We start from the raw sequence: 23,814 nt of genomic DNA, 5'->3' as shown, positions 1-23,814 counted from the left end.
TTATTGTTTTTTTTTTTTTTTTTTTTTTTTTTTGCTCATTTTCTGTTATTTTTATGTACTTCTTCGATTGTGTGTGTGTGTGTGTTTGGACTCATTTTATAACGTCTTTTTGTCAGACTGAATCATTCTGAACGGCTGAAGTTTCTATTATTATTTTTATTTTATTTTTTGTTACTTTTACACTGTCGTTCTGCATCATGTATTCCAACGTTATGTATTTGTTTGTGTGTTTGTTTAACGTGTGCAAATAAATTAACTAATCTAAATTAAACCAATTCAAGGACAGGAGTCTCTTCAAATTAGCATAGATATAACTATGCCGCCTTTTCAAATGAGATTCTCGAAATTTTCATCTGGATAAGAGAAGGAGATACTTTCAAAGAAAGCATAAAGTTCACGTTTTGGAGACGGTGTTTAAAAATAGAAATGGACAGGCAGGGGGCGTCTTATCCCATGTTACTCAACATATATAATATCTTTTTTTTCTATGTTTAAAGCACTTTTGTTTTCACTTCTTTATACCCATCAGTTGGTTTAATTGTGTAATTACATGTGCTGTGTTTCGTAATGCGCAGTAATTCACATCAGATTGATGAAATACCATTGATAAAAAAGGGGTTACGGAAGTTTGCGTACGTTTGAGATTTAGATTTCCCCCTTACTTCCTGTAATGGGGTTATCCAAAACTCTTATCCAAGCCCTGTCCAACAAGATCTGCGAATATTTGTTCTCGTTGAGTTGGACGCATTAGCGGCAGGCAGCGGATGGATTTCAGATTCTTTATACAGCGTTGCAGTTTATTGGATGTATGTGAATAGGCTACTCGAGAAGTTGCTAAAATGTTTGTTTACTATCTGTCATTTAGGAGTTATGCATCGGCGGGCTTGGAGTTAGAAATGATCGTAGGTCTGTAAATGCGCTTGCAAGCAGCGATAGTTACTGGACTGCTGCTAAAGTACTGTGGCTATTTATCTTAGTGGTGTTACTGTACCAAACGTGACATTTTGGAGCTACGGTTTTGAAGACAACTGTACGTTTCGTGCCAAGATGGAAAAACATCGCAAACTTTATTGTGTGCTGACTCTCATGTCATGCATAAAACGCTGTCTTTTTTTCAATCTGGATATCGACAATCCGTCAATTTATTCTGGGCCAAGTGGAAGTTATTTTGGATTTTCCGTGGATTTCTTCAAACCCGATGACAAACAGTGAGTAATTTATTCCAATAATGTTTGCTTCATCTTCTTCAACGCGGAGCTAAGGACGCGCCTAGCTACGGACAAAGTACGAGTTAAATCGTGTTCTTGTACGTGAGAATAGTTAGGCTACTCCATTTTACTCTATAATCCTGCAGAATTAGACAACATGATAGCACTGACACATATCTCTAATATTTGTATAAATTATGTTACGACAAGCATTATCGCATCATTATCTTGATCACATGACGTTATTTATACAGAAACGGTAAAGCTTTGGGAATAGGTCGCTGATGTGCTTTATGCAATTACATCCTTAGATTAAACATTCTGGTAGGGGCCCCCCGGGCAAACACGTCTGTTTCGGCCGTAGTAGAGCGTGGAGCCGTGTACAGCTGCCCCTGGAAAACAAGCAAAGGCTGTCGACAGTTGGAGTTCGACAACACAGGTGAGAACTTTGGTTAATGTATAGGACCTTTACGATGACTTTTTTTAGTCCAGAAATTACCACCTTGCATGAATGCACAGTCACAGTCACAAAAATTAATGTATAGATCATTTATCGGCTTTGTCTCTCCTTCAGCAGGTATATAAAAATGTACTGTTGCCCATAGCTTGTTTTTAAAATATTGCTTTTCTTCACAGAATGCTTTGCAAGCATAGAATACTAAAATTATATCGGGAGAAATGTGGGTATGATCATTTATTTAATAACAATTTATTTATGTTAATATTGTTATGCATCTGTGCTCATGGATAATCAGACCAATCACTGAGACTGTGGGTGGGGGTCTGCTGGAAGGTTGGGCAGTGTTGTGGTCTCATGACCAGTTTCCCCCTCTGGTTGGTAATTCAATTATTCAGAAACTGGATTACGTCCAAAAACTGAAGTACGCATTTTGTTCACCTTCATTTCACACATATAATTTAATTCCCTGTATTGAATTTCTTGCAGTCAAGGCAGCGGATGAATTTTTGTCTGGCAACGCCGCAAAAACACGGAACAGATCTAAGTTATTTGCCATTTTGTTGCTCGTTTGCTGGATGATGGCCTTGTAGTTCAGTGTTTGATGAACACATATGTCCTTCCCAATGTGTTCTATGTGCTTTTCACAGCAGAGAACACAGACACAGATCCCCCTTCAATAGCGAGCATTCATAGTATCTGAGGGAAAACAGGCCTGCTTATCTTTTGTCTTTGCTCTCATTTACATTCTGTGGTTGTCGGAGATCAACCCAACGTAGACGAGCCAAACCACGAACCTCACAAGGTCCATCCACAAAGGCCTTCATGTGGATTATCATTCCAAGCTTAAGAGTTCCCACCGAAAACAAGGAAAACAAATTCATGTCTTTTCCTTCTTTCTCTACACTATTTTTAAATCAGTATTGTCCTGGTATTGGTTGTATTGGACTTATTTGCTTGCATATTTTGTTTTTTTCATTTTTAAACCTGGAAAAAAATAAGCAAACATGAAGAAGTGTTGCTTTTCAGTCTTCATCTTTACTCTACAGATAGATACTGTCCTGCACCTGTCTAGATCTGTCTGCTTTTCACTGATTTATAAACTATTGATATGTATTAAACCCAACCTGGAAGCTTCCCATGGGACTGTTTGTTTAAGCACTGCTCTCTACATTACCTTCTCAGTGAAAAATGTAATCGGTTTTTTTCGGTCTCTTACAGTATACTAATGGATGTGTTGGGGGTGGGGGGAGGGGGTTGTTCATTGTCTTCTCAGACTTTTTCATAACTACGCTCCCAGGTTGTCACTGGGTTGGGATTTGTTACCTCAACAACCTGTGTTTGGTCGGGTTGCCTCCTGAGTCAGGGGCTTCACGAGCGTGGACCTCCATGTTCTCCTAGCTTGCTGTGCTGGTGTGTTCACAGTGGGTCCCTTTGTGGCGGCTGGCCTGGCCGCCGCGAGCAGGGGGACTCTTGGGATAGGTTACAGTAAGCCCTGGGAGGGGGTCGGCAGGGGCGACGGCATCACTGAGCACGCGGTGATGTCCTCTGCTCACCCGGCGCACCGCTGCGGGGTCTGTGCCAATGAGACGGACCGGATTCTGCGAATAAATGATTACTGGATGATGGTGCCTTCTGTTGAGAAGGAGAGCACTACAGTATGGTTAGAGACTAGTGCAAGGTCTACTCCAGCTGGGGCATTCCCTGTGAAAAGCCCCTGATACTGGCATGACCCTTTAAGTTGTTCATGAAAGTTAGTACGTGATTCCCCAGAGAAATTCAATGAAAGCTGCAACATGTCTGAAATAGGCTGTACTTGGTTTCCACATAGGAAAACAGTTGGCTTAACACGGAGAGAGGGGTTAGAGTACCCGCTAGTTAACTAAAGGGCTGTTATGTGTTAGTCATCGTGCTGTCTTTTTATTTTTCCTAGACATTGTGGCTAGACGACTAGCTCATCTGTTTGTTAGCTAATGTGATGTCATTGCTATCTGGTAGTTAATGAATACATTTTGCTTGCTGGTTCACAGATTAGCCAAAGATTGTTCCCTATTTCAGCAAAGATTCTTAAAAGCAATCATACTGCAAACTCCAACAGTGTGCCGGGCCAGATGTCTACAGTCACTGTCCCCCATTGTATTACTACAGTCTCGGTCCCCATTAGATTACTGCGGTCTGATTCATACACAGATGACCGGAAGAATGGTAAAGGGGAGCAGATGGAGTTCAAGTCCAACCAGTGGTTTGGAGCCACAGTGCGCTCAGAAGGAGAACACATCCTGGTGAGCCTTACTCCTTCTGCTCTCTTACACCCTGTCCCTACTCTAAAATGTCTTCTCATAATGAATCAAGACCCCTGTAAAAAATTATTAAAGGTGAGTTTTTGGTGCAAGATTACAGTCAGTTTCCCTTTGCTTTGATTGTGCAGTTTGTCAACAGGCCCACTGAGGCAATCAAAGACAGAAACAGCCCTAACCTGTGGTGACCTAAAGTTTTCTCTTTTATGATGTACTATATGCAGTCAGTGACTCCTGAACCCGTAGTGATGGTCTTCATTTCTTCCAGGCCTGTGCACCCCTGTACCAGTGGAGCACCTTTGCCTTCACAGAGAGGGAACCCGTCGGAACATGCTTTCTGAAGACCGCTGGAGAGGTGGTGGAGTATTCCCCCTGTCGAACAGGTACATCCCCCCCCCCCAAAGCCCCTCCTGACTAAAATTTGTGGCTTGTTGGCTGTGTGTGGGGCAAAAGGGCATTTAAAATGGCAGCTAAGGCACTACACTGGTTCTTAAAAATAAATGTCTGAAGACTGAAATCTCATTTCTCTTTGATATTATGCGTTTGAATGGTAATATTGTTCATGTTGTCTAGCCTGTTTTCCATCCCGGGTTGATAATTACTTGAGATGGGATACGTTTTGAGTGCTGGAAGATATTGTAGTTGATTCTTTGATTGTTCTCTTGCAGTAGTGCATTCTGGGAGTAATGGTAAACAGCCATCGCTTTTGTTCAGTAATTACACTGAGTGATTATGGTGAAATTAGGAACTGCCTGGAAAAACCAGATAAGCCTCATTTAAATTGAGTTAAGCTCAATATTAAATTAGACTTTCATAAATATAACCAAAAAAACCTTTAACTGTTTCTGGATTTCCAAACTTGTACACTAAAACAGTGTTTTATGCACGTGATTGTAGAATTTGTACATCAGTGGGACACTTAAATGATTAAGAAATCAATTGTCTGAATGTCTTTGGTAAAATAACTGAGCTATGTTTGACAGTGTGCACATCCTACTCTGACCTGTCTGGTCTTGTTTTGCTTTTTGTGCATATAGAATAGATGATCATTCCTATATAGCTATACATTACATCTGCCGTGTGTGTGTGTGCGTGTGTGTGTTCATCTAGCTTCAAACTCTCCGGAAGGGCAAGGATTCTGTCAGGCAGGATTCAGTGCTGACTTTGTGAAGGTACTGTCCTTCTCTCTAAATCAGACCCCAGGGAAGGTACTGTCCTTCTCTCTAAATCAGACCCCAGGGAAGGTACTGTCTTTCTCTCTAAATCAGACCCCAGTGATGGTACTGTCCCTCTCTCTAAATCAGACCCCAGAGTATGTCTTCTCAATCAGACCTAGGGAGGTACTGTCCTTCTCTCTAATCAGGTCTTCCAGACCCCAGGGAAGGTACTGTCCTTCTCCCTAAATCAGGCCCCAGTGATGGTACTGTCCTTCTCTCTAAATCAGACCCCAGGGAAGGTACTGTCCTTCTCTCTAAATCAGGCCCCAGTGATGGTACTGTCCTTCTCTCTAAATCAGACCCCAGTGATGGTACTGTCCTTCTCTCTAAATCAGACCCTAGTGAAGGTACTGTCCCTCTCTCTAAATCAGACCCCTGTGAAGACTGTCTTTCTCTTAAAATCACATCCCAGCTCAATCCATAATACTGGTACTATGTCAGTTATAACATCATTTTATGATCTGTGAGCATTCTGTTAAATCGTGTTTATCTTATTTGCCTAAATGACACCAGAGCAATTCTTGGAGATTTTATTTCCTCTTTCCTTCTTCAAACAGAACAACAGAGTTGTGGTTGGAGGACCTGGGAGCTTTTATTGGCAAGGTACTGAATTTCATTTTATTGTTTATTCGTTTTGTTTGTTCTGATGTACAGTTTGGCATTTGAAAATATAATCTCAACAGAAACCTGCTTTAATGTTAATAAAGCCAGGTTACTTACATGTAAAAGCATATATTTCTATTGATCTGTAAAAACCCAATTCCTGAAACTGTTTGCTGGGAATAAAAAATAGCTGGGAAATCATCCAAAGGATCATATCAGCACAGCAGACTCAATATTTCATAATTTTATTATGTTTCATTAATTTTGGCAAACAATCAAATCTAAAACCACAAAAAAAAAACACATTTATATACTTTTCTTGCAGATTTTCTGATTACATAAATGCTTGTGATTGGCTGCTTTAGCACACATGGATTTAAACTGGCAGATTAATGGCAGTTGGGCAGGATGCATAGCAACCGCAAGATTCCCTCCCTGTGAGTCTTTGTAAAGAACTGAGGTTCTTATCCACATATTAATACACCTGAACAGCGGCTGCAGTTAGAAAGGAGAAAGAGAGCTATTTACAGAGAGAAATGTGGGGATGTGGGGGGAGGGGGGTGTTGGGTTGGGATTATTAGGGTTAGGGTTGGGCGAGGGGCCAGACAGGGCCATCTTCATGCGTGACTGCTCCCTGGGAAAGGTCGTCCCTGTTTCAGAATTCCCACAATGCACCTCAGTCCGCCACAAGTAGGCTCCAAATATTTACATCATTTGTGAAAATCATTAGTTATGATGTGTTTTCAGCGATAGAAATGTCTGGAATTTTTGCGGTACAAAACTCCCTGTTTGTGGTAAATCCCCCAGTGGGTCATAAAATTGTATTTCCTGTTGCAAGTAATGGTTAAGAGGCCTTATTCTGCCTGGTGAATATGTGGCATTGTGTTTGTTGAAAAAACATTTAGTGTTTAGCATGAATTATTGTTGGTCCTTTCCCCACTGACACTAATTTAAAAAATGCTTTCCCATAATGCATTCTGAGTGCTTCTGCCCTGACTGTACTGCAGCATGTGACCGTACAGAAACAGGGCCTCGACTTGCAACGCACGGGTTTGCGATAGTTTGAGGGAATGTTCCAGGCCTGCCGCCCAGTGAGCTGGCTGTTCGCCTGCATCTTCATATTAACAGGACTGAGAACATGAAAAACCTATTTAAGAATTTTAGAAGTTTTTGTGTCTTTGCGCATGCTATTATCTCACACAGTTGAGTTGATTTTGTAGGAATGTAGAAATGTAAATAGTTCTGAAGAGTCCGGATGAAATGCAGAAGAGTATATATCCAATTTCTCAAGTCCTGTTTTTGTAAATATGTAAAAAAAAAAAAAAAATCTGTGTCCCTGAAACAAACAGGATCATGCAGTTTGAAAGAGCTCAAGTCATGAATAATCAGTCTGACAGCTATTCTGTATTTTTTGTTGTCCAGATAGAGTAAGTTCTTATAATCTTCTCAAGTTATGTAAAAACAGTTTAGTCATTTGCAGATCTGTAATTAACATTTATTAGTCACATTGGGAGTTACTGTGATATTATATCACTTTTGTAATCATATGCTTTAATGATAACGCAAGTGATTAATAGCAGTAACTGGATAATACAACTGCAGTGATCGTATTGATTTTAATTTAAAAAGGCTATGTTCGTATCATGCTTGTCAAGTGATTTAAATTTCAATGCCATTTCGCCTGACAGTGTTTCACTGATCTTTCCCCAGGGCAACTGATCTCTGATGATATTTCTGAAATCGTAAGCAGATACAATAATAAATTCTACACCCCGTATGGTAATCAGCTGTCCACGAAGCCATCCAGTGCTCAGTTTGATGATAGCTACTTGGGTAAGTGCTGTTTACCTCTGCTTTTAAACCTTAAAGTGCTGTTTGTGCACCTGCACAATGGCACTCTGAGCTGTCATTACAGACATTAGGAGGATTAGGAGATGTTTTTTATGGCTTACAATTATTCACTGAGAGTACAGAGTACACACCCAGCCATGGACACAGCATACAGCCTACAGTAGGGTACAGTCTGCAGTAAGGTACAGTCTGCAGTAGGGTACAGGCTGCAGTAGGGTACAGTCTGCAGTGAGGTACAGTCTGCAGTGAGGTACAGTCTGCAGTAGGGTACAGGCTGCAGTAGGGTACGGTCTGCAGTAGGGTACAGTCTGCATAGGTGTACAGTCTGCAGTAGAGTAGTCTACAGTATGGTACAGTCTGCATAGGTGTACAGTCTGCAGTAGAGTAGTCTACAGTATGGTACAGTCTGCATAGGTGTACAGTCTGCAGTAGAGTAGTCTACAGTATGGTACAGTCTGCAGTAGAGTACAGTCTGCAGTAGAGTAGTCTACAGTATGGTACAGTCTGCAGTAGAGTAGTCTACAGTATGGTACAGTCTGCATAGGGGTACAGTCTGCAGTTGAGTAGTCTACAGTATGGCACAGCCTGCAGTAGGGTACAGTCTGCAGTGAGGTACAGTCTGCAGTAGGGTACAGTCTGCAGTGAGGTACAGGCTGCAGTGAGGTACAGTCTGCAGTGAGGTACAGTCTACAGTAGGGTACAGTCAGCAGTGAGGTACAGGCTGCAGTAGGGTACAGTCTGCAGTGAGGTACAGTCTGCAGTAGGGTACAGACTGCAGTAGGGTACAGTCTGCAGTAGGGTACAGGCTGCAGTAGGGTACAGTCAGCAGTGAGGTACAGTCTGCAGTAGGGTACAGTCTGCAGTAGGGTACAGTGCTGCAGTGAGGTACAGTCTGCAGTAGGGTACAGGCTGCAGTAGGGTACAGGCTGCAGTGAGGTACAGTCTGCAGTAGGGTACAGTCTGCAGTGAGGTACAGTCTGCAGTATGGCACAGCCTGCAGTAGGGTACAGTCTGCAGTAGGGTACAGTCTGCAGTGAGGTACAGGCTGCAGTAGGGTACAGTCTGCAGTAGGGTACAGGCTGCAGTAGGGTACAGTCTGCAGTGAGGTACAGTGCGTAGTAGGGTACAGTCTACAGTGAGGTACAGTGTGTACTAGGGTACAGGCTGCAGTAGGGTACAGGCTGCAGGAGGGACATGTACTTAGCAAACAGCAATAGTGCACAGTTAGACTTAAAGAAAAATGATATGCTGCAGTGTGATCAAAATCAATAGATGAGCAAATATTCAGGTTGTTTATTTCTGATGATATTGCAGTATACATAAAAACATTGTTGTGAAATATACAGTTTTCTGTATTTAAATAATATATATGATATGTGTTATATAGTGTATTTTAAAATTCTAATCTTATTTGCATAAGGGCCACGTCCTTCACCCTCAGTTCTATATGTATATTTATTTTCACTCTTCTGTCTGTTTCGTCAAATCTCCAGGCTACTCTGTCACTGTGGGTGATTTTAATGGAGACGGGGATGATGGTAAGGCTCAGCTTTTATACTTCAACGACATTTCAGTGCAAGAAAGCCACGTCAGTACGCAGTTCTAATCTAATACCTTAACTCTTTTAACTCAAAATGGCTGTGGAATGTCAGCCTTTTTACTGTTCTTCTAGCTGTAGACAAAACTAGCTTGCTGCAGCACAGTTCAGCTTGCTTCTGTTGGCTTTCATGTTGAGAGAGAAACCTGTGACTGAAGCAGGGTTTGTGTTGATTGCTCTGCTCTGTCTTTGCTGTCTTTGCCTGTGGAGAAAAGCAAATCTGCCCCCCGTGACTAGCTGTCATTCACGTCCCATTTACTATATTGGGTTAGTATGATTGGATGGAGTTTGGTCTCTCATAATACAGGTGTAGCACTGCTGATGCCCTAATTGGCCGTTACTTTAATACTTACACGTAAGAGCCATTTGATTTGACTCTTAATTTGGTAACGCATGTTTTAAAGGATAGTGAAGGAAATCCGAGGTTCGGCTAACGGTTCTAACGAGTCCCGGTTTGTGCAGTGAATGCTCTCTGCTTCCTTCCGCAGATTACATCACCGGGGTTCCCAGAGGGCACAAGGCCTTAGGCTACGTAAGGGTCCCGCTGTATAAATTCCAACATAAACCTGCAGTACACCCCGTCCACTTGCGTTTCTACAAAATGTCCTCCCTGTGCTTCTGCAGGTGAACATTTTCAACGGGAAGAACATGGAGTCCATGGTCAACTTCACTGGGCTGCAGGTGGGCGTTTAGTTTCGCATGAGCTCAGCGTGTACTGGGGTCAGCAGGGAGCCGTGCCAGCACTTCGCACACGGTGTTGATATTCCTCACCGCTCGTCCGAGAGAAGGTTCCAGAATCGTCAGAGGAGATGATGTCAGTATGAAGAGATCAGCAGTTCTCCCACGGAACTCTTTTTAATGTATTCACGTACTTTCTACATTTAAAGAAGTCACGAGAGAGCTAAATGAGTTATGAATCAAACAGTGATAATTTCATCAATTGTGCTCAGTGTCACGGCAGACGCTCTCGCCGAGAGACTGGTGTGGCTCTCGAAAGGCAGAGATATACGGGTGTGTTCCTGCGTTTTGAAGGGGGATAAAGGAGTGGACCTTTGGGAAGTACAGATGTTCTGGAGGTGGTGTGTGTGTGTGTGTCGGGGGGGGGGGGGGGGGGGGATTACATCCTCTTAAATCTCTACTGCACATACCGGGCTAAGATCATACACGCCTCAGACCGTGCGTGATACGGGCCCCCGCAGGAAGAGGCAGCGCTTGTGGCCCCCTCTGTTAAAGGCAGAGCGAGCTGCGAGGTCCCGCGTGGGCCCCTAGGAATGCAGCCGCCGCGGCCCCCGCTTTAACCGAAGCCCCCGAGAGGCTGCGGCCCACGCGTCTGCCGCGCGCTGCATTGTGGGTATTCTCTGGACCGCTACGGAGGTCCCGTAGGAGAGGGGGGGGGGGGGGGGGGCGGTAATTTACGCCCTAGTAGAGCAGAGGGGATAAGACGTTAGACAGCTGTGGCTGGGTGTGTTTTTTGTCTTGCTGTGGCAGTCACACACACACACACACACACACATATTAGCGGGGTGACGTCTCTGTGCTTTTCTCTCCCCGTCTCTGGCAGATGGCCGCGTATTTTGGACACTCGGTGGCGGCGACGGACATCAACGGCGACGGGTACGTGACCGTGTTTGCGCGCTTTTACACTCCCCACCCGACCACGGGGACTAACTCAGCGAGGCGAGCAGGAGCAGCGCAGTGTTATGGGTCAGCAGTGGCCTCCTCTCAGCTGGGCTGGCCCTCAGAGCACTCAGAGGGTAAAGGAGCAACACTGAAAATATGCTGAAATTAAATGTGTAATCACAAAATGGCAACAGTTCACTTCATTATATGCATTAACTATTAATTAAGACAGTTTTACTGTCATTTTTCAGTTAAATACACTACAGTGAAATATATATTTATTACCATATTTTCAAGAACGAGTGCTTTTGCAGTAGATATTGCCGTATATGCCATTTGCATAAGGGCAGTCTCAGAAATAAGCCCATTTTAGAGGTACTTACATACTGGCAGATTGTACTGGCATGCCAGGTAGGATACAAGCTGCTCCCACCATAAGGAAGGGATATTCTCCCGCTTTTTTATTGCTTTCTTTTTCTTTTTCTTCTTTTTTTTTGCTGCTCGAAGGACAAGATTTTCCACCGGCTGGCTGAAATATTTTAGAAATTTGTGTCAGTCTCACACCATTAACCATGTGCTTAAATTCTCATGACAATTCAGCGTCATTCCAGTGAACAATATTTCGTGTTAACCATTCGTTATGATTTACACATGTAAAGGTATTCCTAATGAAGAGCTTAATCACTGTAGCAAGTTTATAAACTCAGGAACAGAGAATTTTTTTTTGTGCATTTTGTAAATATTGAGCTCTGGCGCCCCCGTGTGTTGTGACTGGGCCAATGCTTCAGTGCATTTGGTTCTTAACTCACTCAATCCCAAAGCTTTATTCTCTCAAGACAGAGTAGGAAGGAGAGGAGAAAGAAATGGTTAGTCAAACAAGCAAGGAAAATACGCACAAATCCTCAACAAAAGGTGCACAGACAACATGAGTTCCATAACTGCATTCAAAAAAATCTTTGCTCAACAGTTTAATTTATGCTAAAGCATCATCACCAGTATACCAGCTAACCTGAGAGGTGCTACCAATCAGTATATTCATAAATTATCCACACACACAATCAATGTATCTTAATTATAAATTCTGAGCACGTTATATAGCCTACATGTCGTTATCACTGGTCACTGACCGCGTTAAAAGAGTTGGTGTTCAGAAAACATCTGCTGAGTGCGCGGTTGTGTGTCGGCCTTCACTTCTGATCACGCAGGCGGTTGTGTAGCAGAGCTGGAAGTCGTGTTGTTGGCCCGCTGTGTGCTGATCATTCTGCCCTGCCGTAGACAGGCAGCAGTTGTCTACCGTCACGGTGTCAGAACAGGAGCGCTGTGACCAGCCTGGTGGAACGTTCTGGAACCGCTGTAAAACCCAGGGCTGTTTTTTTTCGAGGCGCGCAGACGACCTCAGGTCAGCTTGTGTAAACGGGAGGATCGTGTTTATCTGACTGGAGAAGCGCAGAGTGCTCGGCTGAAGCCGGGAGAGATCTGTTTACTGTTGAAAGCAGAAAGGGTCAGAAAGGGTCAGAAAGGGTTGCGGGGTTTGCCAGACTCTCTCAGGCTTGGTGGTTCTGTGAATGACTCTGCTCCTCAGACTCCTGTTCTCAGGGTGGTAGACCTGCAGCTTTGTGAATGACTCTGCTCCTCAGACCCCAGTTCTCAGGGTGGTAGACCTGCAGTTCTGTGAATGACTCTGCTCCTCAGACTCCTGTTCTCAGGGTGGTAGACCTGCAGCTTTGTGAATGACTCTGCTCCTCAGACTCCTGTTCTCAGGGTGGTAGACCTGCAGTTCTGTGAATGACTCTGCTCCTCAGACCCCAGTTCTCAGGGTGGTAGACCTGCAGTTCTGTGAATGACTCTGCTCCTCAGACCCCAGTTCTCAGGGTGGTAGACCTGCAGCTTTGTGAATGACTCTGCTCCTCAGACCCCTGTTCTCAGGGTGGTAGACCTGCAGTTTTGTGAATGACTCTGCTCCTCAGACTCCTGTTCTCAGGGTGGTGGACCTGCAGCTTTGTGAATGACTCTGCTCCTCAGACCCCAGTTCTCAGGGTGGTGGACCTGCAGCTTTGTGAATGACTCTGCTCCTCAGACCCCAGTTCTCAGGGTGGTAGACCTGAAGCTCTGTGAATGACTCTGCTCCTCAGACCTGCTGTTCTCAGGGTGGTAGACCTGCAGTTTTGTGAATAACTCTGCTCCTCAGACCCCTGTTCTCGGGGAGGTAGACCTGCGGTTCTGTGTGTATCCAATCCCGTCCCTCCCCTGTTCCAGAGCGATGGACCTCTTTGTGGGCGCCCCTCTCTTTATGGACCGCGGGTCGGATGGGAAGCTGAGGGAAGTGGGCCAGGTGTACGTGTACCTGGGGAAGGGCGGGTTCTCCTTCCACGACCCCCTGAGGCTGACGGGCGCCGAGGTCTACTCGCGCTTCGGCAGCTCCATCGCCCCCCTGGGGGACCTGGACATGGACGGTTTCCATGGTAGGAGGTCGCCAGGACAACCACACAAACGCCTTCCGAATACCTGTCAAATGCATGTCCAACACCTGTCAAATTCCGGTCAAACTCCTGTCAAACATGTCAATTACTTGTCAAATGCTTGTCAGACACCTTTCAAATGAATAGTAAACACCTGTCAAATTTCTGTCAATCACCTGTCAAATGCCTGTCAAACAATTGTGAAACGCCTGACAAATATGTCAATCACGTGTGAAAGAGATGTTTAAATGGGTAGACCTGTGTAAGGTGACTGTGAAAGACCTGTTTAAATGGGTAGACCTGTGTAAGGTGACTGTGAAAGACCTGTTTAAATGGGTAGACCTTTGTAAGGTGACTCTGTGAAAGACCTGTTTAAATGGGTAGACCTTTGTAAGGTGACTCTGTGAAAGACCTGTTTAAATGGGTAGACCTATATAAGGTGACTCTGTGAAAGACCTGTTTAAATGGGTAGACCTATATAAGGTGACTCTGTGAAAGACCTGTTTAAATGGGTGGTCCTGTGTAAGGTGACTCTGTGAAAGACCTGTTTAAATGGGTGGTCCTGTGTAAGGTGACTCTGTGAAAGACCTGTTTAAATGGGTGGTCCTGTGTAAGGTGACTCTGTGAAAGACCTGTTTAAATGGGTAGACCTGCATGTGGTGTCTCAGTGAAACTGATGTTTATAAATGGCTAGACCAGTATAAGGTGTCTCTTGCCCTGTTTCAGACATCGCCATCGCCGCGCCCTACGGGGGGCCGGATCACAGGGGGCTGGTGTACGTGTATAACGGCCGGGCCTCGGGTCCGGAGGGGGGGCCCTCCCAGGTGCTGGAGGGGAAGTGGGCCTCCTCCTCCATGCCCCCCAGCTTTGGGTACGCCATGCACGGGGCTACCGACATCGACCTGAACGGGTACCCAGGTACGGCCTGTCACTAATGCAGGGGTTAGTCTCCTTATCCCACTCAGAGTTAATGCAGGGGTTAGTCTCCTCATCTCACTCAGAGTTAGTGCAGGGGTTAGTCTCCTCCTCTCACCCAGAGTTAATGCAGGGGTTAGTCTCCTCCTCTCACTCAGGGTTAATGCAGGGGTTAGTCTCCTCATCTCACTCAGAGTTAATGCAGGGGTTAGTCTCCTCCTCTCACTCAGAGTTAGTGCAGGGGTTAGTCTCCTCCTCTCACCCAGAGTTAATGCAGGGGTTAGTCTCCTCCTCTCACTCAGAGTTAGTGCAGGGGTTAGTCTCCTCCTCTCACTCAGAGTTAATGCAGGGGTTAGTCTCCTTATCCCACTCAGAGTTAATGCAGGGGTTAGCTGTTTTATCTCACTCAGAGTTAATGCAGGGGTTAGTCTCCTTATCTCACTCAGAGTTAATGCAGGGGTTAGTCTCCTTATATTACTCCGAGTTAATGCAGGTGTTGGTCTCCTCATCTCACTCACAGTACTTGAACTGTCATGCTCTGTAATGACGTCTGTGCCGATTGTGTCTCTTTTTCACAGACCTGATTGTTGGTGCTTTCGGAGCTGACAAAGCAGTGCTGTACAGGTACAGGCCCTGCCTCTCTCACATGTGCAGGCGGTGCGTTTTTACGATCACAGCCTCTGTGACCGTAAAATGTGTTTCTCTTCGTTAGCAGCTAGTGAGACTTGGAGCATTGGCGTCCCAGCTTAAGTTTCCATTATCCAGACTCTCGTAGATTCTTCTAGAAACCTACAGCTGCCCAGGTCATCTTATATTATTATATTACACACATTACTGTTATATAACTATGTAAATGGGGCGACATAGCTCAGGAGGTAAGACCGATTGTCTGGCAGTCGGAGGGTTGCCGGTTCAAACCCCGCCCTGGGCGTGTCGAAGTGTCCTTGAGCAAGACACCTAACCCCTAACTGCTCTGGTGAATGAGAGGCATCAATTGTAAAGCGCTTTGGATAAAAGTGCTATATAAATGCAGTCCATTTACCATTTATATAACTATATTGGCCATGGGTGAACTGCACCATTGTAGTGGAAGCAATGATACAATTTATTGACAGCCGATGTCGTAACGGATTATATAACTATAGCTGTATAACAATAACGTGTGTAATGTAATAATATGAGATAAAGTTGGTGGAAAGCTGTCCACTGTCAGAGATGGTAGTAAAATACATAGAATTGTATTTTAGATTTTCCATGCCAGAAAACGTAGATTGTGATTGTGATTTCCTTAGTGAAGATTTGATTAAAAGCTGACAGGCTATTGAGGGAGCTGTTACCTGTGGTGCCTGGTCTGCGTTGAGTGGTGAAGCTTTCTCCCTCCCTCTCTCTCTCTCTCTCTCTCTCTCTCTCTCTCTCTCTCTCTCTCTCTCTCTCTCTCTCTCTCTCCCTCTCTCTCCCTCTCTCCCTCCTCTCTCCCTCCTCTCTCCTCCCTCTCTCTCCCTCTCTCTCTCTCTCTCTCTCTCTCTCTGTCTGGTCTCACCCCAGGGCCCGTCCGGTCGTCAGTGTAAACACCACCCTGGACATCAGTCCCCAGGTCCTGAACCCCGAGGAGAAGTCCTGCCCCCTGTTCGGCACGTCTAACACCGTGTCCTGGTGAGCGCGTGCAGCAGCGATCTGAGCGACTCAGGCCTTCTGTTCCGAACAGGAGGATCATGGGAAAGCAGCTCGCCATAGTCACCCCTTTAATGTTCACAGCTTCCCACAGAACCCTTACGGCTTTCCTCAAAACGCAATGATAACTGCGTGTGATGTATGTAATGTGTTAGTGAGGCTGAGTGTAGCCGGTGTAAGTCCTGCTTGTTGATGCTCCTGATGTCTGCTGGTCCTGCGTGTTCCTTATTTAAACATATACTCGAGTTTGCTTTCTGTTCCTCTTTTTGCAGCTTTAGAGTGAAATACTGCTTACAGGCCCGTGGAAAAGGAGCTCCGTCTATACTGCGTAAGTTGTGGATTTCAGACTTACGGCCAGTGTCGGTGTGAGAGTGCTCTCTGGAGGAGAGGAGGAGAGGAGGGTTGAGAGAAGAGGACAGGAGGTGAACCATGAAATGGTTCTATGACCATGAAATGCACTTTTTTGTACGTCGCTTTGGATAAAAGCATCTGCCAAATAAATGTAATGTAATGTAATGTAATGTAAAGGAGGTGAGAGGACAGGAGGTGCGAGCAGAGGTGTGAGAGAAGAGGAGATGAGATAAGAGAGGAGGTGAGTGAGGAGGTGAGAGGACAGGAGATGGGATGCAGAGGGGGTGAGGTGAGAGAGAAGGTGAGAAGAGCTGTGAGAGAAGTGGAGGTTCAGTGAGAGAGGAGGTGGGAGGAGGTGCGAGAGGAGTTAAGCTATCTGTCTCTGCAGTTACATGCTGGGCAGCGCAGTACATCCAGGCTTTATAGCACGCATGTGCGTGTGTGTGTGTGTGTGTGTGTGCATGTGCGCGTGTGTGCGAGTGCATATGCACATATGTTTGTGCGTATACGTGTGTGTGCTAGATCCTACACCTGATTTGCTAATAGAATCTCTGTTGACCAGACTTCCAGGTGCAGCTGGTGCTGGACAGACTCAAACACAAGGGGGCGATAAAGAGGGCACTCTTCCTGCACAGCAGAGTCTCCCAGTACTCCAAGAACATGACTGTCCTCAATAACAGAGGGCCAGCCTGCGAGGAGCTGGAGGCCTATTTAATAGTGAGACACGCTGAGGGAAACCTCACCTTCCTGTGTGCTCACCTGCACTTCTAGAACATTCTCTGACTTAAAGGGGCAATGCGTTTTACAGATATACTTTGCATTTGGATGGTCTGTTTGTAATGTACTGTCTACCTTTATGTCAGAAATCTATCCTTCTTCGGCATTATTATTATTATTATTATTATTATTAGCGCTGACTGGGTCTTTCTCTGCAGAATGACTCCGAGTTCAGGGATAAGATCACGCCCATCACAGTCTTCATGGGGTACAGCCTGGACTTGAAGACCGCTGCCGACAGAACCGGGCTGCTCCCCATCCTGGACCAGTCCACCCCGTCCAACGTGTCCAGACAGGTGTGAGCCGCGCCCCGGTCTGGCTCCGCCCACATGTGGGCGGTGGTTTAAGGCTCTGTTCTGATGCCACGGGGTTTCTTTCTTCTTCTGTAGTGGATTCCGAAATCTGAGCGTTTGACCCTCTCAACGAGTAAATGCAGTCACTCTGATCTGCCCTTTATTGAAATGTGGCCTGACAGTTATGTTCAAATATGGAATTGTGTTTGTTTCATGAAATGTGTTTTTAGCTGCATGTACTATTACTAATGTTGTGCATGCATGTAGTGCAGTGTTTAATTTGACTGGTAAGACTGCCAGTATGAAAGTGTATTAGGGGCAGTAAGTCATTATGTCTTCTGACCCCTTCCCTCAGTTTGGGAACCTCTGGTCTACTGAACTGAGAATGCAATAAAACAGATTGATTGATTGGGCACTTTCAGGGTAAAATGCTTTATTTAGCAGTTTTATGTAAACAGTAGTATAGCTTTTGCCATTGATATAAAATTAACAGTAATATTTGAACAGAACAGGTTGTGTTTTTCATATTATAAACCTCCTGTGCTGTTTCCCAGGCCCACATCCTGTTGGATTGTGGGAAGGACAATATCTGTAAGCCTGACCTGAAGCTGGCAGTAATCAGGTGAGTGAGACGGCCTCCCGTCACTGCCTGTCCTGGCCACGCCCCCACTTACCGCCGGCTCCTCTTCCATCGATTATCAAACCCAATCCCGCCCCCCCCAACCCCCCCACCCACCCACCCCCCACCCTGATCTCTCTGCTCTGCCGTTTGAAGAGACTGCCTGTGCTTATGGGTGTTATCTGACATAATTTGTGTTTTGGTTCATTGTTAGTATGGTGAACTGGCAGTAGTGCTTTTTGATGTCACATATATATCCTGGGTATGGTCTCAGAATGCTGTGGTACTATTACTGATATTAATCTGGTGAAAGCTCTTACCGTTTTCCTGCATTGTATATTGCCATGGATAAGCGCTTCTGCTAACGTATCGTAATGTAAGAGAGCGTATGCTATAGCAATGTAACATGTAATGGATAAGGCTATTTGCTATATTAATGCAATGTGATGTAATGGGCAGTGACCAGACGCAGATCTACATCGGCGACGACAACCCGTTGACGCTGGAGGTGGCGGCGGAGAACAGCGGGGAGGGGGCGTACGAGGCGGAGCTGTACGTCTTCATGCCCCCCCAGGCCGAATTCATCGGGGTCGTGCGCAACAGCGAGGTCGGGCAGCGAAAACAGCGCTATGCAAATACGCGTGTCGATCGTCTTCGTTTGTGCTTCGCTTCGTAGCAGCGTGCTTGATGGCGATCGCTTATCGGCCCGCTGATGTGCAGTTCTGTCTCTCTGTTTTTTTTTTTAGACTCTGTCGAGACTGTCCTGCGCATACAAGAGAGAGAACCAGACTAGACAGGTGGTCTGTGACCTGGGGAACCCAATGAAAGAAGGAACTAAAGTGAGTCTTACTCTGATCTTCAGTATTTACTGAGGTTTACTCTGATATTCAGTATTTACTGAGAGATTTACTCTGATCTTCAGTATTTACTGAGAGATTTACTCTGATCTTCAGTATTTACTGAGAGATTTACTCTGATCTTCAGTATTTACTGAGAGATTTACTCTGATCTTCAGTACTTACTGAGAGATTTGAGTATTACTTTGATCTTAATTTTTACATTGGAGAGAAATCACAGGAAATTGGCAGATTGGTCCTGTTCCTGTTGCTGTGTGTACTTCCTGTTTACCAGGTGGCGCAGACACCTCTAACCTCTGTGTCTCTCTGTTTCGCTCGGTTAGCTGTTGGCAGGACTGCGTTTTAGTGTACACCAGCTCTCTGAACAGGACACCTCCATCACCTTCCACCTGCAGATCCGAAGGTATGGGGGGGGGGTGGTGAAGGGGTGGGGGGTGGGGGTATCTCAGGAGGTCTTTGTGCAGCTGCAGAACCAAACTGAATTACAAAGCCCACAGCATCACTTCCTGTAAAAACTTCACAAATTTACAATAAAAACAAGTGCAGCTTCAACTGACTTTTCTATTGTTTTCTCTTAAATGTGGGGTGTCCCATTTCTGTTGCAGTTCCAACCAGTTTAACAATACCAGCAGCCTGGTGTCTGTTCTCACACAGCTTGCAGTTTTAGCCAAAGTTGAAATTCGAGGGTAAGAACAATTATCCTGTGTCACTGGCGCTGTAAAAGTTTTGTTGTTATACCGTATTCCTAGTGCCATGAATGTTTGTAAGCTTTGGTTTTATAACATATTCCTAGTGTTATGAATGTTTGTAAGCTTTATTATTATAACGTATTCCCAGTGCTATTACTGTTCATAAGCTTTGCTGTTGGAACATATTGCTTGTGCTGTGAATGTTTATAAGCTTTGCTGTTTGAATGTATTCAAAGCATTATGAAAGCTAGTTTTATTATGAAGGTGCATTCCCCAGGGCTGATAATGTTCTCATAAATCAGCTTTGAGCTCTTTTCCCTTTGTTCCTAATCGGAAACCCATTGATTCAGTAAGTGTCCTTCTCCCTGATTGGTGGAAATAGGCTTGATGTGTCCTGATTGGAGGGAATAGGTGTGACGTGTGATTCTCTCCCTCAGGGTTTCAGCTCCTGATCAGGTTTTCCTTCCCATCGCTAACTGGCACCCCAAAGAGGACCCAGTGCTGGAGGACGACATCGGCCCCCTCGTCCAGCACGTCTATGAGGTCAGACCCTTGTTAACCCCTTTGCACGCATGCCAAATCTGGCCAATCCTTGCCCATTTAGGGGTGCCCTATTTAAAGCTTTATAACTTCAGGTGTGAGCACCACAGAGACTTGAGCAAAATGGCTCAAATGACAGTTAAAATTAGATTATATTCATAATTTAGGTAGAAATAAAGTGCCACAAATCCAGTTATCTTGGTGAAAATGCAAAATAAAAAAAGTTGATCTCCTTCATTTTGAAGTTTGAAATGCCAAGAGATCGCATATATATATATATATATATATATATATAGCAGGTAAAACTGTACTTGTCCATTACACTACAGCGGTGCGGCTGTCAGTGACTGCTCGTCTATGAGGTCAGACCCTCGTTAACTACAGCGGTGGTAGTGACCCCACATGCCACCAATCACAGCCTTTTCAGGTGAGGTGAACAGCCGCTGCTGTTGGCGTGAATGTAAACGTGGACTGTTTCTGTCGCAGCTCCGGAACAACGGCCCGAGTACGTTCAGCAAGGCCATCCTGGACATCGCCTGGCCCTACGGGATCCGAAACGGCTCCCTCCTCTACATCACAAAGTACCAGGTGGACGGGCCCATGAAGTGCAGCACGGACATGGTCATCAACCCCCTCAACGTCCTGGTGTGTTTCCGGAAAGTTCTGTCCCTGTCCTCAGTAACTCCTCTTTTAATATGGGAAATAATGGGAACTGACATTCATTTTGTTTTACCAGCATAGAATATATTGTACATATGATATATATATATGATAATTCTTTCTCAGGCAAGTTATGGTGAATTCACTAGGATTGAACCCATAGGTTCCTGTCGGTATACATCCAGTCCTTCCAGTACCGGTGTCGGCGTGGTGTCCGCGCTCGTGTGTGACGTCGCGCTGTCTCTATTGCCATGAATCCGCGATGTGGGTAGAGGAAGCCACGCGCCCAGGGGGGGCCGGGCCGACGGGAGGAAGCCCAATCGCCTGCACCGGCGGGAGCTGGAGCAGAAACCGCTGGGCAGAGACCTGGAGACGCTGGTACTGCTCTTCCTCCGATTGGTGTGAGCTACTGCTCTCGCTCCGGGTGTGGATGCCTACTGCGAGCCCACTCCGATGGCTGTGGATGCCATGCCTCCTCCGATGGCTGGGTGCCTACTGCTCTTCCTCCGATTGGCTGTGGATGCCTACTGCTCTTCCTCCGATTGGCTGTGGATGCCTACTGCTCTTCCTCTGATTGGCTGTGGATGCCTTCATTTTGATTGGTGCATAGGCGTGTGGCTTTTTTCCCCCAATCGTATGCTCATAAATAGTGCCAAAATTACAGCGTGAGCTTCGTCATTTGCAATTTGTAATTTGCGACCTGTAAAACAGGATTTGTGGTTTTGCAGTACCTAAAACACGTGTAAATTGTGTTTTGCGGTTCACGAAACATTTGTGAGTCGTGTAAATAATGTTGGCACTGATCCATACGTGCCTGTATCATGTCAATCTTGTGGCAGGATGAGGGAGTGAATAAACATGTTGTTTATCTCTGGCCAGTGGGAATCCACCACTTATTCCTGCGGTAATGCTGACTGGGCAGAATGGGAAGGAGTGCATACGTGTGTGTCTGCGATTACCATGCAGCCCAGCAGTGTGTGTGTTCGCTGTTGCTGTGGAGCCCAGCAGTGTGTGTGCCTGCTGTTACCGTGGAGCCCAGCAGTGTGTGTGCCTGCTGTTGCCGTGGAGCCCAGCAGTGTGTGTGCCTGCTGTTGCCGTGGAGCCCAGCAGTGGGTGTGTCTGCTGTTGCTGTGGAGCCCAGCAGTGTGTGTGCCTGCTGTTGCTGTGGAGCCCAGCAGTGTGTGTGCCTGCTGTTGCTGTGGAGCCCAGCAGTGTGTGTGTGCCTGCTGTTACTGTGGAGCCCACCAGTGTGTGTGTCAGCTATAACTGTGGAGCTTGTGTGTGTGTGTGCTGTAACTGTGGAGCTTGTGTGTGTGTGTGCTGTAATTGTGGAGCTTGTGTGTGTGTCTGCTGTAACCGTGGAGCTTGTGTGTGTGTCTGCTGTAACCGTGGAGCTCATGTGTGTGTGTATCTGTGTGCACTCAGGACTGTGCCAGAGCGAAGTGTCTGAAGATCAAGTGTCAGGTGGGGCGCCTGGAGAGGGGCAGGAGCGCCATCCTCTTCATCCGCGCGCGGCTGGGCGTCGCCACCTTCCTCACGGTGAGGCTGAGCCCGCAGAGGGGACGTTCTGGCGCTGGAACTGATTTCATAAGTAACCCCCGTCCCTGTCCTCCCCCCCTCCCAGGCTGAGAGTCAGAACCACTCCTTCAACGTGAGGTCAACGGCGACCTTCAGCGTGATAGAAATGCCCTATACGAAGCTGGTGTCAGAGCTCCCGTCAAACTCCACCCAGGTGAGTGTGTCTCAGACTCCGCCCAGGTGAGTTTGTCTTAGACTCCGCCCAGGTGAGTGTGTCTCAGCCTCGCCCAGGTGAGTGTGCCTTTGACTCTGCCCAGGTGAGTGTGCCTTTGACTCTGCCCAGGTGAGTATGTCTCAGCCTCGCCCAGGTGAGTATGTCTCAGACTCCGCCCAGGTGAGTTTGTCTTAGACTCCACCCAGGTGAGTATGTCTCAGACTCCGCCCAGATGAGTGTGTCTCAGCCTCGCCCAGGTGAGTGTGCCTTAGTGTCTGCAGGGCAGGCTGTCCTGGAGCAGATCTGTGTGCCACTGACGGCTCTGTGCTCTTTGCTCCGATCGCAGGTGAACACGGCCGTCATCTGGGTGACGACGGACTCCGCACTGCCAGTTCCTGGATGGGTCACCACCCTGGCCGTGCTGGCGGGCCTCCTGCTGCTGGCACTGCTCATCTTCATCATGTACAAGGTGAGCTCATCGCCTACCTGCCTGCCTGCCTGGCGCCCCCTGATGGATGGGCCTGGGAAAGCACAGCCTAACAGTGCTGTGTTCCAGTGGTGGAAGGGTCCTGTTTCAGCGGCTGTCTGCACGCTGAAATAAAACACAAAAATCTTCCACACATCAAAAAGTACTGTTATAGTAAGTCATGCGGCATAGTTCATAGGGCTGCCAACTTTCGGTGACGTGCGATTATCCTGCGGGGGGGAATTAAACTTTATTTTTCACAGTCTCACCCAGAATATTTTACAGAAACTCTACGGTTTTTCATGGTTTTTGGTTGTTTACTTTCTGCATAATTGTGGCTGTCCTTACTTGGCACCCGTAATCGCTGCCTGCAGCTGCATTTTATTGTACTTACACAGCCAAAATAATAAATGTGCAAAGCAAGATAGTTAAAACAGCAACAGCCTCTTGTGGAGGTGTCTTTGTCACCGTGTAAGGGTAATGGAGTATAATTGTATACGGCATACCTGCAGTGTACAGACCTGTCCTTCAGTTACTGCAGGGTATCACTGTTACCCACCTGCAATGTATATCCGTCACTGAGTCAAGTCACTTTTCCTGCACATAGAATCATAGCACCAAATATATGTGGAGCGGCAGATAAGTCGTCAGTCACTGCTGTGTTTTAACCAATCGAAAGGTTACACGGAGATTGGGTTGAGATCAGTCAGTTACCAGCAGCCTGTGTTGGCTCCACCCACTGACCCATCACCCTTATGTCTATCCCCACGCCCCAGATGGGTTTTTTCAACAGGGTGCGCCCCCCCCAGGAAGACTGCATAGAGAAGGTGCAGCTGCAGCCCCACGAGAACGGCGACGGGGTTGTCGAGGCCTGACGGGGGGGGTCTGTGTGTCCCGACTCCCAGTGCCCCCCCCCCCCCCCCAATCAAAATGAT

General features: G+C 46.2%; 1 protein-coding gene across 1 annotated transcript; it reads left to right on the top strand.

The window, feature by feature from the left end:
• The first annotated feature begins 567 nt into the window (after nt 1-567).
• On the top strand, nt 568-23,801 carry LOC135241344 (integrin alpha-V-like). Its single transcript, XM_064311620.1, has 30 exons — nt 568-1,208; nt 1,520-1,647; nt 3,856-3,947; nt 4,231-4,345; nt 5,073-5,134; nt 5,737-5,782; nt 7,493-7,615; nt 9,127-9,171; nt 9,719-9,762; nt 9,855-9,911; nt 10,792-10,844; nt 13,107-13,312; nt 14,036-14,227; nt 14,803-14,848; nt 15,770-15,877; nt 16,168-16,223; nt 16,809-16,963; nt 17,182-17,319; nt 17,871-17,938; nt 18,395-18,542; nt 18,682-18,774; nt 19,116-19,195; nt 19,398-19,478; nt 19,919-20,024; nt 20,508-20,686; nt 20,960-21,059; nt 22,107-22,220; nt 22,306-22,413; nt 22,760-22,882; nt 23,656-23,801. The coding sequence occupies exons 1-30, from the start codon at nt 1,048-1,050 to the stop codon at nt 23,752-23,754; spliced, it is 3,126 nt and encodes a 1,041-aa protein (XP_064167690.1). The 5' UTR covers nt 568-1,047; the 3' UTR covers nt 23,755-23,801.
• The last annotated feature ends 13 nt before the right edge of the window (nt 23,802-23,814 follow it).

This window comes from Anguilla rostrata, chromosome 15 (genome assembly GCF_018555375.3).
Source record: "Anguilla rostrata isolate EN2019 chromosome 15, ASM1855537v3, whole genome shotgun sequence".
Classification (NCBI taxonomy): Eukaryota; Metazoa; Chordata; class Actinopteri; order Anguilliformes; family Anguillidae; genus Anguilla; species Anguilla rostrata.
The sequence above is the reverse complement of the archived record's forward strand: the minus strand, read 5'-3'. Positions and strand labels throughout refer to the sequence as shown.